The following is a 14,256-nucleotide window of genomic DNA, read 5'->3' as shown; positions in this document are numbered from 1 at the left end:
CCACCTTGGCTTCCCAAAGTGCTGGGATTACAGGAACGAGCCACCATGCCCTGCCAGACCTTGGCTTATTATTTCCATTTGAGAGATAAGAAAACTGAGGCTCAGCAATAAATGACTCTCCAAAGTGGCAGAATAAGCGGCATGTTTATCTCTGGAGACCTGCTCTTTCCTCCTGACACCATGAAGTTTTAAAAATGCAGTTACATTCAACACACCCCTATTAAGCCTCTGCTCTGGGCAGGGCTGCATATTAGGTTCTGGGCAGCTAGGGTTGGGGACCATGATGAAGATGAGAGACACAGTGCTGTCCTCCAAAGTCCTGAAGGGGAGAAGTATGCCACCTCTACACCTTTCTGGTCATAAGGCAGAGAGTGGGGAGCATTGTTTAAGTAAGACCTTCTGCTCTCATTGCCATAATTCTGGATTAGGCAAGCAGGGAAAAGGAGAGCCTGTAGACAGAAATCTACCTTCTCAGTTGAGGGAAGGGGTCTCCTGAACAAAGGAGGCCACCAGCCTCCGGGAGAGAGCGAAGGATTTGTAAAAAACACTCTGAGAATCCAGCTCTAACTGCATTCACACACATATCCTTTGCCCTCCAGGTGCCAGGCTCACATCTGCTGTGAAGGAAATTTGTCTGGAGTCCCAATGGGACCCTGAGGGTGGACATTAACTTACCCAGAGGGCTGATTCATTCTTGTTGGTGGGTCAGGGACGAAGTGGGTCCAGTAGGGACCCTGCCTCACCCACCCCACCTTTCAGCCAGCCCCTTCCCCATTCAGCAGGTGGCCCCCTCCCCACTCACACACACTTGTTTCTGCCCTTTGTTTTCCTCCCTGGCCAAATCCCCAAGGCTTCTTTGGTCATTAACCTCTTGCTTTAATTAGCTTAGTGGGGAGGAAATCAGAGGCAGGGCAAGTTCAAGGTGGGAGTCTGGGGGGAATCTCATTTCAGTGGGGACAGGAAGGCTCAGCCCAGCTGGTGGCCCCACAAAAATGCCTAGCACACAATAAGTCCTATGCAACTGTTTGCTATTTCTATTAATGTGAAAGATAGTCACCTGGTCCACAAAGCAAAACTTTCTCCCAAAGAGACCCCATGGTCCCCAGTACCACAGTCTCTGCAATCCAGGTTCCTGGGGCAGACGGAGGGGACAAGAGGCAGAAACAGCCCACTCTCCAGGGCCCTGTCTCTCCAGTTCTTCCTCTTTCACTCTTGCTTGGTGGCAGTAGCATCAGATCCCACAATAAAGTTTACTGTTGATCTTATGTTAAATCCCCAGTCCAGGGGGCAAACTTCCCCAACTCCAGGACCCTCCCGGGTTCCTCAGTCAAGGTTCTCCTTCCCTGGATCTTCTGCCTAGCAAAGGAAAAAAAGCCCTCAGTGTGCCAACTGCCCCCCTACCTTCTGAGATCCTCAGCTCAGGTTCCAGCGCTCCCATTAGTGTGCAAATTCACTCTTTCCAAGAAACAGTTTAGGGAACTGGGCTAAACAGCTCAGCCCTCAAGGCCCGACACTGCTAAGTCTGTGAAGTCAATTCATCTGTTTCCTTGCCTCTCAGCAGGACTTTATCTTACAAACTAGTTCAGGTTTTTGTTTTTCAAGTCACTCTAGAAAAGGACACCTTACCACTGTGGCTCACCCACCCACTATTATAAAACTCTTTATGGAAGTTCTTCTTCAAGTCTGACCTCAAGCCCTCAAGCTGCAGTACCATCCCTTCTTCCCTTGGGAAAGATCCAGACATAAAAAGAGTGATATAAAATAAATGCAGAAAATATGGGGTAAAGGGAGAAGAAAAAATTGCATTACACTCCACCTTCCTGAAACTCTAAAAGTGCCTAATTCTCCAAGCCTTAAAAACGTATTTTCATTCTCACCGGATTTCCGGAGTCAACCGGGACTGAATGTTTTTTTTTGTTTGTTTGTTTTGCTTTTGTTTTTGTTTTTTGTGGGGGGGGGACGGAGTCTCACTCTGCGATCTAGACTCACTGCAACTTCCGCCTCCCAGGTTCAAGCAATTCTCCTGTCTCAGCCTCCTGAGTAGCCAGGACTACAGGCGCCTGCCACCATGCTCGGCTAATTTTTGTATTTTTAGTAGAGACGAGGTTTCACCTTGTTGGTCAGGCTAGTCTCGAACTCCTGACCTCTGGTGATCCACCCGCCTCGGCCTCCCAAAGTGCTGGGATTACGGGCGTGAGCCACCGCGCCCGGCCCTGAATAGGTTTTCAATGGCAGAGGGGTGGAGGAAACAGAGTGGAAATCACGATGAGTGCTAAAGAACAGATCACCCCAAGTGTATTCACAGCCCAGACCTGAAGGAAGCCTGGGTTCCCAGTCCATCCCGGTCTCTCCTCCCTCCTTCTGTCATACCCAAAGCTCAAGGCCCTCACCCCAAACGGTTAAGTCACCCCAGGCCTTTAAGACTTTTCCTGCCTCCCCACTCTCCGTCCGACCCCCATTTCTGTCCCTGCACTCCCTCAACCTCCGCACCTCATCACTCCACCGCCCTCCCGACCCCCTCCACCGAGCAGAAGGACGTGAACTAACTCACCTCCCAGTCGGTGCCTCTGAGATCTCCGAGACTGGGGGGGCGGGGGACGGGCGAGGGGAGATGGCTTGCTGTTTAGAGATGAGGGGACCCCATCCTTTGCCAGGGGGTTCCAGCCCCAGCCTGGCACCCTTTCCTGGCCCCCACAACGCGCAGAGCCCAGCTCTCCCCCCATCGCTGCTGCGGGCTTTGTCTTCTCTGCCGAGAACCTCTCCCCGCTGCCGGGCTCCGGGATCTACTCTGGGAGAGCAGGAGGGGGAAGCGGAGAGGGAGCGCGGCAGGGAGGGGGAGAGGGGAGCCAGAGAGAAAGCCGCAGCGAGCGAGCGGGGACGGCTCCCCGCCCCCAGCCCCCCCTCATTTCCATAAAAAAGCGGGTCCCCAGGACCGGCCGGCGCGGGGAAGGAGCGGGTCCTGGGAGGGGGCGCGCGGCGTTAGCCAGCTTCAAACCCGCTCCGTTTCCGCATACTACCTCTTCTCCCCGCACCCTCCCCTTACAAAATTAGGGACCTCGACTTCCATCCCACCCCTAGCTTGCCCCAGAGCTGCGAAGAAAGACCGAAGGGCACATCTCTATCCTCCTCGGGTCAAGGAATTTGTCCCCGCGCCCCCAAGGGCGGGAAACTACAACTCCCGGCATGCCCCGGGCGCCCCCGGCGCGCCCCCCTCCCGTCAGTTCCATGCTGCTCCATCCAGTTCATTTAAAACAAAAGAGTTTGAGCGCTGGAAGGGGTGGGCTCTATTGGGGGCCACTGAGCGCCGCTCCCGGACTGGGGCGCGGTGCGGGAGCCTAACGGGGGCGCCTGGACGGCGGGGGCTAGAGACTCCCAGGTCCGAGGCGGGAGGGGTGGAGGCAGAGATCCTGCAGCCCCCCGCCCCCCGTCACCCCCGGAGAGGAGAGGAGATCTGCTTTCTTGGTTTTGCTTCTCTTTCCCCCCACCCCCACCCCGGGGGCTGGGGCGAGGGGAGTCGGGTTACAGGGTGTTTGGGGAGGGGGGCTTAGGGGGAGGGTCTATCTTTCTATCTCGCTTTCTTCCCCCCTCCCCAGTTCTTTGTTCCCCCCTCCCCACACACCCCCTCCTCTCCTCTCCCCTCCCCTCCTCTCTCCTCTTTTCCCTTCCACCACCTCTCTCTCTCTCTCCCTCTCTCTCTCCCCCAGCTTTTGTTTCGCCATGCCTAGTCTAGTGGTATCTGGAATAATGGAAAGAAATGGGGGCTTTGGAGAACTAGGATGTTTCGGGGGAAGCGCTAAGGACCGAGGGCTGTTGGAAGACGAGCGCGCCCTTCAGCTGGCTCTCGATCAACTCTGCCTCCTGGGTTTGGGGGAGCCCCCCGCCCCCACGGCGGGCGAGGACGGGGGAGGTGGGGGGGGCGGCGCCCCCGCGCAGCCGGCCGCCCCCCCGCAGCCGGCCCCGCCGCCGCCGCCCGCGGCGCCCCCGGCCGCCCCGACGGCGGCCCCCGCGGCGCAGACGCCCCAGCCCCCCACCGCCCCCAAAGGGGCGAGCGACGCCAAGCTCTGCGCTCTCTACAAAGAGGCCGAGCTGCGCCTGAAGGGCAGCAGCAACACCACGGAGTGTGTTCCCGTGCCCACCTCCGAGCACGTGGCCGAGATCGTGGGCAGGCAAGGTAAGCGGGGCGCCGGGACCACTGAGAGGGACTGTGGTGGGGGCACCCTCGTCCCTAGCGCGGAAAGTTCATTTCTTCCCTTCTTGCCCGCCTCCGGCTCTGTCCCTTCCCCACAAAGGGGGACCCGCCCCCTACCCTGATTTCCAAGTGCCACAAAGTTCCCTGTTACCCGTAGTCGGGACGGTTCTCCAGATCCTTCCTCCCCCAGGACTCTGCCCTTAGACAAAGAAATATCCTCGCACTGGAAGAGGGAAAGGGGAGGGGATCGGTCTCCCAATCCAGGGAGGCTGTCCTGAGGGGGTGTCCACTCCTAACCAGAAAAACTGACGGAATGTGCAAAGAGTTACTCAGAAGCCCGTACTCTGGTATCTGCTCCTAGGTTGGGGAGGGGGCATCCCTGGGGCCCCCAGCCGCCTGGAGTTACAGACTTTGGGGGAGACCTGGCCCTCGAAGCCAGACTGAGTATCTGTCTCTTTGTTGGGCTGAGTGTAGGAATGGAAGGGGGTGTGGCCCAGGGGAGGGTCCCAGCCTGGGGAAGAGGCGGTGAGGGGGGCTGCTGAGAGGAGGGGGTCCTGTGGTCACCCACACCCCAAAGTTGGACTGTCTCTGGGGTTTTGGAAGGGGTGTCTCCAAGGAAGTGCTACGTCCTGGCTTGGACCTCTCCTCTTCCCTCTCTGGCTTTTGTTCTGGGCTGGCCACGGCCTTGGGCCAGAGGCCTAGAGAGGGTTCTCTGGTAGTGAAAGAGTAGGACAGGGTAGGAGGGGGAATGCTGGGGGGTAAGAAACCTTCACCTGGAAATTTGGTGGAGGGCGTGTGTCTGGGTGTGTTGTGAGGGGGTGCAGAATTAATCCAGCGTAGTATGTCTGGTACCACACCCTCTGCTGCTCCAGCATCCCTGGGTGGGTGGGTGGGGGTGTTGGTGAAGGTCCAAATTGAGCAGACGGGATCTTGGGGACCCTTCCCTCTCCTGGTTTCTCAAAGGAGAGTGGGGGGGGCAGGATTTGGAAATTGCAAAGAGGCTGGGCTGGGGAGGTGTGGGGTGGGGGAGGAATGGGGGAGGAGCTGTCCCACAGTGGGGAACAATAGAGGAGCTGCATTCCGGCTGGGAGTGCAGGAGGAGGCCGGCTTCTGGCGGAGGAAAAGGGGAGGCGGGCCAGGGGGGCCCCTACTCCACATCCCACCTCATCCACTGGGAGTGCTGGGGGTTAGGGGGATTTCACGGAGAGATCCAGAATGGAGGAGGGGAAGATGCCACTCCCCTGCACAGCCCTCATCCCCCTGGGGCACTCCATCTCTTGAAATTTCTGATTTAGAAAGTTGGATTTCCTCTTGTCAGAAACTGGGGATCCAAAGCCCTGGAATTGGGTGGGGACGGACATTGCTATCTTTTCTTGGGTGTGGGGGTGGTCTTGGGAGGCCCCGGAATTTAATGGAGTCATTCTTTCCTCTTCTGCCTCCGCATCAGATGGGCTTGTCCCTCATAAAAGTAGGGGGATTTTTTATTCACAAAAGATAAGCCTGCCCCTCAGTTAAGTATATATGGAAGTCCTCCCTGTTGTCTAACCTCCCTCCTCCTGCTGCAGTGTTAGTGCTCCTCTGTTTGACCTCTAGGAAGGTGAAGCCCAGTGGGTCTTCCCTTCAAGAGACGCTTCTTTGGGGTTGCAGAACCCAGGAAGAGGCCCACCACCAGTTTTGCACCTACAGGCCTCTAGCGTTTCTTCTTACTCAATGCCTTGGCCTGTCCTCCTCACCCCAACCCCAACCGCTAAAGATACCTAGCTCTCATTTAAGTTTTTGGACCCAAAACTTAGAGCCAGAACCCAGGTGCCCATCAAACGATATGTGAGTAGAAATGGTAGGAGAAGGGAATTCACTGTTTTGCGACCCTCTATACCTCGAAAATAGAACAATCATTTACGGACATTAAAGCAGCAAGGATGTGGGCTGGACAACAGGTAGGACTTCGTAAATGCCAAGAGGTCTGAAGACAAGAGGGAACAAGCAAATTCTCCTTCTTAAGGTCTTTTAAAAGTGAGGGGAGGGGGTAGGGTGTGGTGGCTCACACCTGTAATCCCAGCACTTTGGGAGGCTGAGGCGGGTGGATCACCTGAGGTTAGGAGTTCAAGACCAGCCTGGCCAACATGGTGAAACCCCCATCTCTACTAAAAACACAAAAAGTTAGCCGGGCGTGGTGGCAGGTGCCTGTAATCCCAGCTACTCAGAAGGCTGAGGCAGGAGAATTGCTTGAACCCAGGAGGCAGAGGTTGCAGTGAGCCGAGATCATGCCACTGCACTCCAGCCTGGGTGACAGAGCAAGACTCCATCTCAAAAAAAAACAAACAAAAAAAGTGAGGGAGGGGCCCCCAACCTACTCTCTTCCCCTCACCCCCTAATCTACCAGCGTTGAAGAAGCAGCCATCTGGAGTGGAGGAAGGAGGAAAAAATGAGCTCACCTCAGGTCTCAGGTTGGAGGGTTGGAGCAGAGGCAGAAAAGTAGGACCACTTGGTTTCGGTTGGAGAGAGAAGGGGAGTAGTGAGTTGTGCTCAGAGATCATGTGAATGGGAGTGAAAGTCATGGGTGTGGGTGTGTATAGGAATGTGCTGTTTGTGTGCTGGGGAGGATGGGGATGGACAGTGGGATGTATGAAAGGCCGAAACACAGGGACTTGATGTGTGTGTCAAAAAGGTGTATAAAAGTGTACATTAGATTGGCCTCATAAGTATTATTTAGATAAAGGCACACTTCTTAGGTACATGTGTGTGAACTCACACACGTGATGTGTGCTTCCCAAAAGGGTATGAGTCTTGGAAGCTCTGTGTGAAGCTAGGAGCGGGGAAGAGGAAGGTGGGTAAGGAGGAGAGGGACTTGTCCAGACCCCCAGGTCAGCAGCTTTTAGAAACAGAGTAGCCCTTACTTTTCTCTCTAGGCTTCTCCCTCTTTGTCTCTCTTTGTCTCATTTTTCTTCTTTCTCTTCCTACCTTTCCCTAACCTCCCAGCTTTAACTCACTTCTACTTCAAAGCAGAAGTGTGGGTCCAAAATACCTCTCCCTCACCATACTCAGCCCCAGCCCACCTCAGCTGTCTTGCCCCCAGGGGACAGGGGGACAAGAGTGACACGGGGTTGGGCACTGTTCCCTCAAGCAGAAGTTTCTTTAACTCCATACTCCTCCTTTCCTCCTTGGAATTATGATTGTCAGACCCTTCCCAGTCCCCCACACTCTACTCGTTGCTGCAAACTCGCTATGAATTTGAGGCCCACTGAGAGAAACTACTGAGTGGAAGGCATGTGGGTGGTCATAGAGCAGATAGACTTCAGTGGTCCCTGGGTAGTTTGGAGGACACTTTTAATGATCAAGGGTCAGATGAGTAGATTGTGAGGTTACTAAGCACAATGGGGTTCTGTGGAAAGATCAGGGTCAGTGACAGATGTGGGGGGTGATTAAGTGATTTGGAAGTTTGTGAGTAGCCAGGAATCAGTAGAGAAATTGAAGGAAGAGCAAATGTTGGGGGAAAGGAGTGTAGTTTGTGAATGGATTTGAGTTACCAGCTTGTATGGGAGTGTCAGTGATTATTTGGGGGTTTTGAGGAGTGAATGAATTTGGAGGGCCCGGAATGGAACTCAGGGAAAGTTAGTACATTTTGAAATCTGTGGCTGAGAGAGACAGTAGGTACATCTGAGATCTGATAAATGGGTTCTTCAAGTCAGGGTGGATTGTGTGTGCAGCAGTGGGCATTTCAAAGGGTAGACTGAAGTGTTCCTGGGAGGCTAGGTATTTGGATGAGGGTCAGGAATTTATTGGTCCCAGCACAAACCTTGCTGTGTGCGTTTCTTTGTCTCTCTCCTTCCCCGCCCTATCCCAGGCTGCAAGATTAAGGCCTTGAGGGCCAAGACCAACACCTACATCAAGACACCGGTGAGGGGCGAGGAGCCAGTGTTCATGGTGACAGGGCGACGGGAGGACGTGGCCACAGCCCGGCGGGAAATCATCTCAGCAGCAGAGCATTTCTCCATGATCCGTGCCTCCCGCAACAAGTCAGGCGCCGCCTTTGGTGTGGCTCCTGCTCTGCCCGGCCAGGTGACCATCCGTGTGCGGGTGCCCTACCGCGTGGTGGGGCTGGTGGTGGGCCCCAAAGGGGCAACCATCAAACGCATACAGCAGCAAACCAACACATACATTATCACACCAAGCCGTGACCGCGACCCCGTGTTCGAGATCACGGGTGCCCCAGGCAACGTGGAGCGTGCGCGCGAGGAGATCGAGACACACATCGCGGTGCGCACTGGCAAGATCCTCGAGTACAACAATGAAAACGACTTCCTGGCGGGGAGCCCCGACGCAGCACTCGATAGCCGCTACTCCGACGCCTGGCGGGTGCACCCGCCCGGCTGCAAGCCCCTCTCCACCTTCAGGCAGAACAGCCTGGGCTGCATCGGCGAGTGCGGAGTGGACTCTGGCTTTGAGGCCCCACGGCTGGGTGAGCAGGGCGGGGACTTTGGCTACGGCGGGTACCTCTTTCCGGGCTATGGCGTGGGCAAGCAGGATGTGTACTACGGCGTGGCCGAGACTAGCCCCCCGCTGTGGGCGGGCCAGGAGAACGCCACTCCCACCTCCGTGCTCTTCTCGGCCTCCTCCTCCTCCTCTTCTTCCGCCAAGGCCCGCGCTGGGCCTCCGGGCGCACACCGCTCTCCTGCCACTTCCGCGGGACCCGAGCTGGCCGGACTCCCGAGGCGCCCTCCGGGAGAGCCGCTCCAGGGCTTCTCTAAACTTGGTGGGGGCGGCCTGCGGAGCCCCGGCGGCGGGCGGGATTGCATGGTCTGCTTTGAGAGCGAAGTGACTGCCGCCCTTGTGCCCTGCGGACACAACCTGTTCTGCATGGAGTGTGCAGTACGCATCTGCGAGAGGACGGACCCAGAGTGTCCCGTCTGCCACATCACAGCCACGCAAGCCATCCGAATATTCTCCTAAGCCCCATGCCCCATGCCTCCGGGGCCCACTCCACTGGGCCCACCCTGGACCTGTTTTCCACTAAGGCCTTTTGGAAAGCGGTGATTTGAGGGGCAAGGTGCTTAGAGATACTCGCTCGCTGGGGAAGGGGGGAGGGAGGCAGTGGTGGCTGGAGGGTGCGCCACTTTCAGAGCCTCTGGTCACCCTGTCCTGGAAAGACTGGGAGGGGGCCAGACTGAAAATTTTACTAGAGTTACAACTCTGATACCTCAACACACCCTTAAATCTGGAAGCAGCTAAGAGAAACTTTTGTTTTGCCAGAGGTGGCCGCTAAGGCATTCTGACACCCTCTGCCCACCTCCCCAGCTGTGTGTCACTCCACCCCTTCTTCCGAGGAGGGGGTGGGTAAAAGGGAGAGGGAGAATTACCACCTGTATCTAGAGGTGCTCTTTGCAATCCCTAAGCCCTCTGGTCCTGACCTCCGACCTCCTAACATGACCCTTTACCCCCCACCCCACCCCCATATCCTGTTTGGGAAACTGTCACCAGTTTCCAGCAGTATAAGGGAGTTGGAGTCCTATCAGAAGTTGCATAGATCTTCTAGGGGTTGGGGGAGAGAAGCATGTCAATCGTTTCTATGGCTGAAAGGCTCAGAAGCCATCTGTCCCCACAAAGCTGGGCTAGAGGAATCTGGAGAGGAGTGCTCCTCTCTGCCCCCGCCCCCCAATGTTTCCCTTCACTCTCTCCGCCCATCTTCCCTTCCTTTGGGATCTCCCCTTTCCTCAACTCTTTCCTTTCCCTTCAGCTCTTTGCTTTGCTTTCTTTTGGTGGCTGTCACTCCCAGCTCTGTCTTGTTCCTTGTCTTTGTCTTTCTTCCCTTCCCCCTGCCCCTGCCCCTACCAGCCCAGCTTTGGGGACACCATCCTCCTGGGGAGAAGTAGGGGGAGAAATATTTGGATGGTCCCTCTATTCCTCTTCAGGCATCTGGAGGCCCTCTCCCCTGCTCCTCCAAAGAAACATCTCAAATTCTTGTTGGAATGTATCCCCATTCTCAGTGAAAATGTGAGGAGGGGACTAATACTGGGGTAAAGGGTCAAACCCCCACCTTCATCACTATGGGCATTATATTTAGGGAGTAGTTCTTGGGCTGGATTTTCTGGTTGTGGAAGTGGGGGCGCCAGAGTAGTGTGTCTGCTATTTAAAGGAGCAGGAAAGGGCGTGAGGCAGCAGGAGAGACTGGTGGAGGGAAGAGCTGCTCCTCCCATGCAGTGCCCGACTCCCTGCACCCCTCTCAACCTGACCTGAACCTTTATTGAATCCTTATTAGCTTGAATGCTTATTAGCTTGAATCCTCCATGCAAATCATGGAGTCTGTGTCCCACCCGATGTGGTTGAGGAGAAGCCAGGTCTCAAAGAGGGGTCAGCCTGGGGCAAAGCAGGACTGCGGGGGGGCGGGCAGCAGGGCCTATTCTGAGAATCACATATTGTTACAGGCCTTGCACCCCCTTTGCTGCTTCCCTCCTGCTCATTTGGGGCTGCCACCAGCTCTCCACCCTCCTGGTTCCGCTGGCCGGGCCAAGAGAGGATGGAGGGATGGGAGTCCCAGGAGATCCTTGTAAATAGTGGGGTGGGACTGTTCTGAGTGATCACCGGAGCACTTAAAGCTCCAGAGTCCCATTCTTCCTGGATGGAGCAGGTGGAGGTGCAGAGGGGATTTCCTCCTCTCCTTCCTCCTGTCGAGAATTAACACCTCTCCACAGCCTTCCCCTCCAGAACACCAGCCAGGGAGGGGAGGGGAAGGAGGTCACAGCCAAGAAAACTGCCCTGTGACGACTTCCCTCCTTCCCGCCTATGTGAGCCATCCTGAGATGTCTGTACAATAGAAACCAAACCAAATGGGCACCCTCGGTTGCCGGGGGCAGGTGGGGAGGGGGGTGGGAAGAAGGGATGTCTGTCTGTCAATCCCCCTCCCCCGCTCCACTCTTTACCCACAAAGGCAGAAGACTGTTACACTAGGGGGCTCAGCAAATTCAATCCCACCCTTACCAATTGAGCCAAACCTAGAAACAAACACAAAACACACATAGTGAGAGACAAAATAGAGGAGAGAAAGAGAGCATGAGAGGGAGCAAGACAGGCGACCAACACAGAGGAGAGAAAACAAAAATAGCAAAAAAAAAAAAAAAAAAGCAGTTCTTTATAATTTAATATTCTATTTTAATAAAGGCGTTTATTACCATATAAATGTAGCAAAGAACCTGGGCTAATATGAAAAAAAGACTTTTTATTAGGTAATTTATTATATGAAAAGGATATTTTATTTTATGATAAAGTGATCCTTAAAAAAATAAAAAAACTTTAGAAGGTTTAGAATATATGTAGGGAGAGAAGAAGAAAAAAATACATTTGTATTCAGAGTTAAATCTTAAAAAAAAGTGTTTTTAATATATGTTTGGGTTTACGTTGCTTTTTTCCCCCACTTTTTTTTTTGGGGAGGAATGTCATTTGCTTTTCTTGGGGGAGCATCCCGGGGGTGAATGGTGGAGAGAGGAGCTGGGGGAACCCGGTCCCTCCTGGGACCCTTCCAGTAGATTGGATTTCACTCCATGGACTCCTCCTCCCCTCTCCCCCTCCCCCTCAGGGGAGCCGGCAGAGCCAAACAAAGAAAGGGATTAACAAGAAAGGAAGAAGCTGTAGGACTAAGGACTGAGGATCCTGGGGTGTCCCCCACCACTTTCCCCTGCCCTGTCCCAGGGGCAAGTGAGGAGGGGGAATCCAGAATTAAGGCCTAGCAGGCCTATAGGAACCCTCAGAGATGTGTGAGATTTAAGAGATCTAGATTTTTTTTTTTAACCAAAAACGAGAGAAAGAGAAGAAAAAGAGAAACCGAGGGGTTTAAAAGAAAAGAATACTACAAAATAATAATTATTAATAATAATAATTCAAATTTATTTCATATAATCCTAGAGAGAGAAAGAAACAATTACTAGTTACTTAGTAGACAATATTAAGATAGCTTAAAGTTTAGTAGCATTGAGGGCCCCTGGGTCCAGTAGAATGTATAAAAGTCGTAAGGAAAAGATACATAGAGGAGGGAAGTGGCTGAGTCCACCCTGAGTTGCCCCATCTTCAGATATCAGGGTTGGAGCAGGTTGCTAGTTTAAGATTGGGAGCTTCCAGTCTGCTGGGGTTGATTCTGAGAATCCTTGGATTTTTAAATTGTAGGACAAACAAATGAGGGGTTCATTTCCCAGGGTCTTGGAAAGGATGCACACTGATCATCTCAATAAGACAGGGGCTGGGCTGGGGGCAGCAGAGGAGGCCAAGCACATTCACCTGCACCCCTAGTACCTGGGCAGCCCATTCTCCAATGTGGTATGTCCTCTCTTGGGGCTCCCAGCTCAAACCCTCCCATGCCTGCTTCCCCCAGGCCTAACTGAGGAAGTCCTTTTGAAGTGTGACCTCGGTCCACTTCTCTACAGATTGATTTAAGAGCCTGGGAAGTCATTCCACAAACAGACACACATGCACACACGCTTCTCACCTTCAGAGCTTCAAGAGCACTGAGGGAATCAGTCCCCTACCCCTATTCCCATCCAGCTTTCCACTTAGCTTTGACCTCCACGGCAGCAGTAGCGGTAACAATCTCAGTAATTGTTCTTTAAAGCTGACTGGTTCTTCACCTACTTGCAAAGTGCTTTCTTGTCTCATAAAAGTTAGATTCCAAGAAGGACTTCCCACGGAGTGGAGTGGAGACACTGTCCTTGAAGGCCTGGGAGAAAGGCATCCCCATGGGCACAGAGGCAGGGGAAAGGCACAGGGACTTTGGGTGAACCCAACCCTAACCCTCTGCTCCAGTTCACCTCCATCGGTATGTGTTCAGGTAGGGGTCATATATTGTGCCCTGGCCTGGGAACACATTGCCCTCTCCACACAAAACTGGGGGGCTTGGCTTCTGCATGTGAGAAATCAAAATTTTTAAAGCACTTGCCTTCTACCAACCCCAGCTTGCAATCATTGGGCCTTCCCCTCCTATCCAAGGGGGTGGAGGGGCCCCTTGGCTCTCCTTTTGGCAGGAGGAGCCTGCTTCATTACACCAATGACTCTGCCATGCCCCTCCCTGGCCCTAGACCCCAAACACATCTCCCTCTACCCAATTTACTCATCTCACCCCACCTAGGGACAGATTCCCCCTGCTCTTTTTGTCCTAGAAACCCCGCTAGTTTGGGATGGTAGCGTCTGGGGTGGGGAGGGCTTCCCCTTCCCCACTCGAGGGTGCGGGTGGGGAAGGGGGGGTGGGTGGAGACAGCCCTGGGGCAGGGAGGATGGTCTCTCCACTGTAGAAAGTAGAGTAGGATTGTGGTCAGACTTAATTTGAGGCATCTAGTGAAGACACATACAAATCCACCAAGGAAAAAGATTTCAAAAGCAAAATAAAAGCGGGAAATAAAACAGACCCAAGAATAATCAAGTCAAAGTGATGTTGCACAAAATGCAGAGAAACCAAGAAGGGGGAGGGTTAATGTATTAAATGTGCTATTAAGAACTTAATTTTATTAAAAGTACTATTACTTAAGGCTCTGTCTTCGTTCTCTGCATGTGAGTCTGTGCCATCTTGGGGTGAGTGGGAGGATCTGGGTGGGGATTGCAGCTTGGGGTTTCCTCTAGTGTAGCTTTGGGCTCCCTACACACCTGTGAGTAGTGGATGTCTCCGGAGTTCCTTGCCACCCTTAAGCTTCCCCTCTCAGCTCTCCATAGCTCTGCTTGAGTCTCCAAGCTCTTAATCCCCTGCCTTTTCTCTCCATTTACTCCCTTCTCTTCTTTGGAGGTGCAGTCAGGCCTTGTTCCACCCTGACCTGACGAACAGGGGAAGGTGACTGGGCGCAGTGTCTCATGCCTGTAATCCCAGAACTCTGGGAGGCCAAGGTGGATGGATCGCTTAAGGCCAGGAGTTCAGGACCAGCCTGGGCAACATAGCAAGACCCTGTCTCTACCAAAAATACAGAAAATTAGCCAGGCATGGTAACACTTGCCTATAGTCCCAGCTACTCGGGAGGCTGAGGCAGGAGAATCACTTGAACCCAGGAGGCGGAAGTTGCAGTGAGCTGAGATCACGCCACTGCACTCCAGCCTGGGCA

General features: G+C 53.9%; 2 protein-coding genes across 3 annotated transcripts in view; one reads left to right on the top strand and one right to left on the bottom strand.

Moving 5' to 3' along the window:
* The window catches only part of LMNA (lamin A/C), a 59,300-nt gene extending 56,127 nt beyond the window's left edge, over positions 1-3,173 (bottom strand). The window contains exons 1-2 of one of the 2 annotated variants that reach the window (XM_063626766.1): positions 2,552-3,173; positions 1,058-1,356 (exon numbers count right to left, since the gene is read on the bottom strand). The gene's annotated coding sequence lies outside the window, so the exon portion shown is untranslated. The remainder of the gene's footprint in view (positions 1-1,057; positions 1,357-2,551) is intronic. The other variant, XM_063626764.1, reaches the window with a different exon arrangement.
* Positions 3,174-3,252: 79 nt separating this feature from the next.
* MEX3A (mex-3 RNA binding family member A) lies at positions 3,253-13,279 on the top strand. Its single transcript, XM_063624856.1, has 2 exons — positions 3,253-4,171; positions 8,034-13,279. Exons 1-2 carry the CDS (start codon positions 3,718-3,720, stop codon positions 9,137-9,139), a joined length of 1,560 nt encoding a protein of 519 aa, XP_063480926.1. The 5' UTR covers positions 3,253-3,717; the 3' UTR covers positions 9,140-13,279.
* Positions 13,280-14,256: the final 977 nt, after the last annotated feature.

Source organism: Symphalangus syndactylus, chromosome 12 (genome assembly GCF_028878055.3).
Source record: "Symphalangus syndactylus isolate Jambi chromosome 12, NHGRI_mSymSyn1-v2.1_pri, whole genome shotgun sequence".
Taxonomy (NCBI): Eukaryota; Metazoa; Chordata; class Mammalia; order Primates; family Hylobatidae; genus Symphalangus; species Symphalangus syndactylus.
The sequence above is the reverse complement of the archived record's forward strand: the minus strand, read 5'-3'. Positions and strand labels throughout refer to the sequence as shown.

Excerpts from the sequence above, each read along its gene's own strand:
- MEX3A (XM_063624856.1), top strand. The coding sequence starts at position 3,718 with ATGCCTAGTCTAGTGGTATCTGGAATAATGGAAAGAAATGGGGGCTTT. Across the intron at positions 4,172-8,033 it reads CGAGATCGTGGGCAGGCAAG|GCTGCAAGATTAAGGCCTTG; the intron begins GTAAGCGGGGCG and ends GCCCTATCCCAG.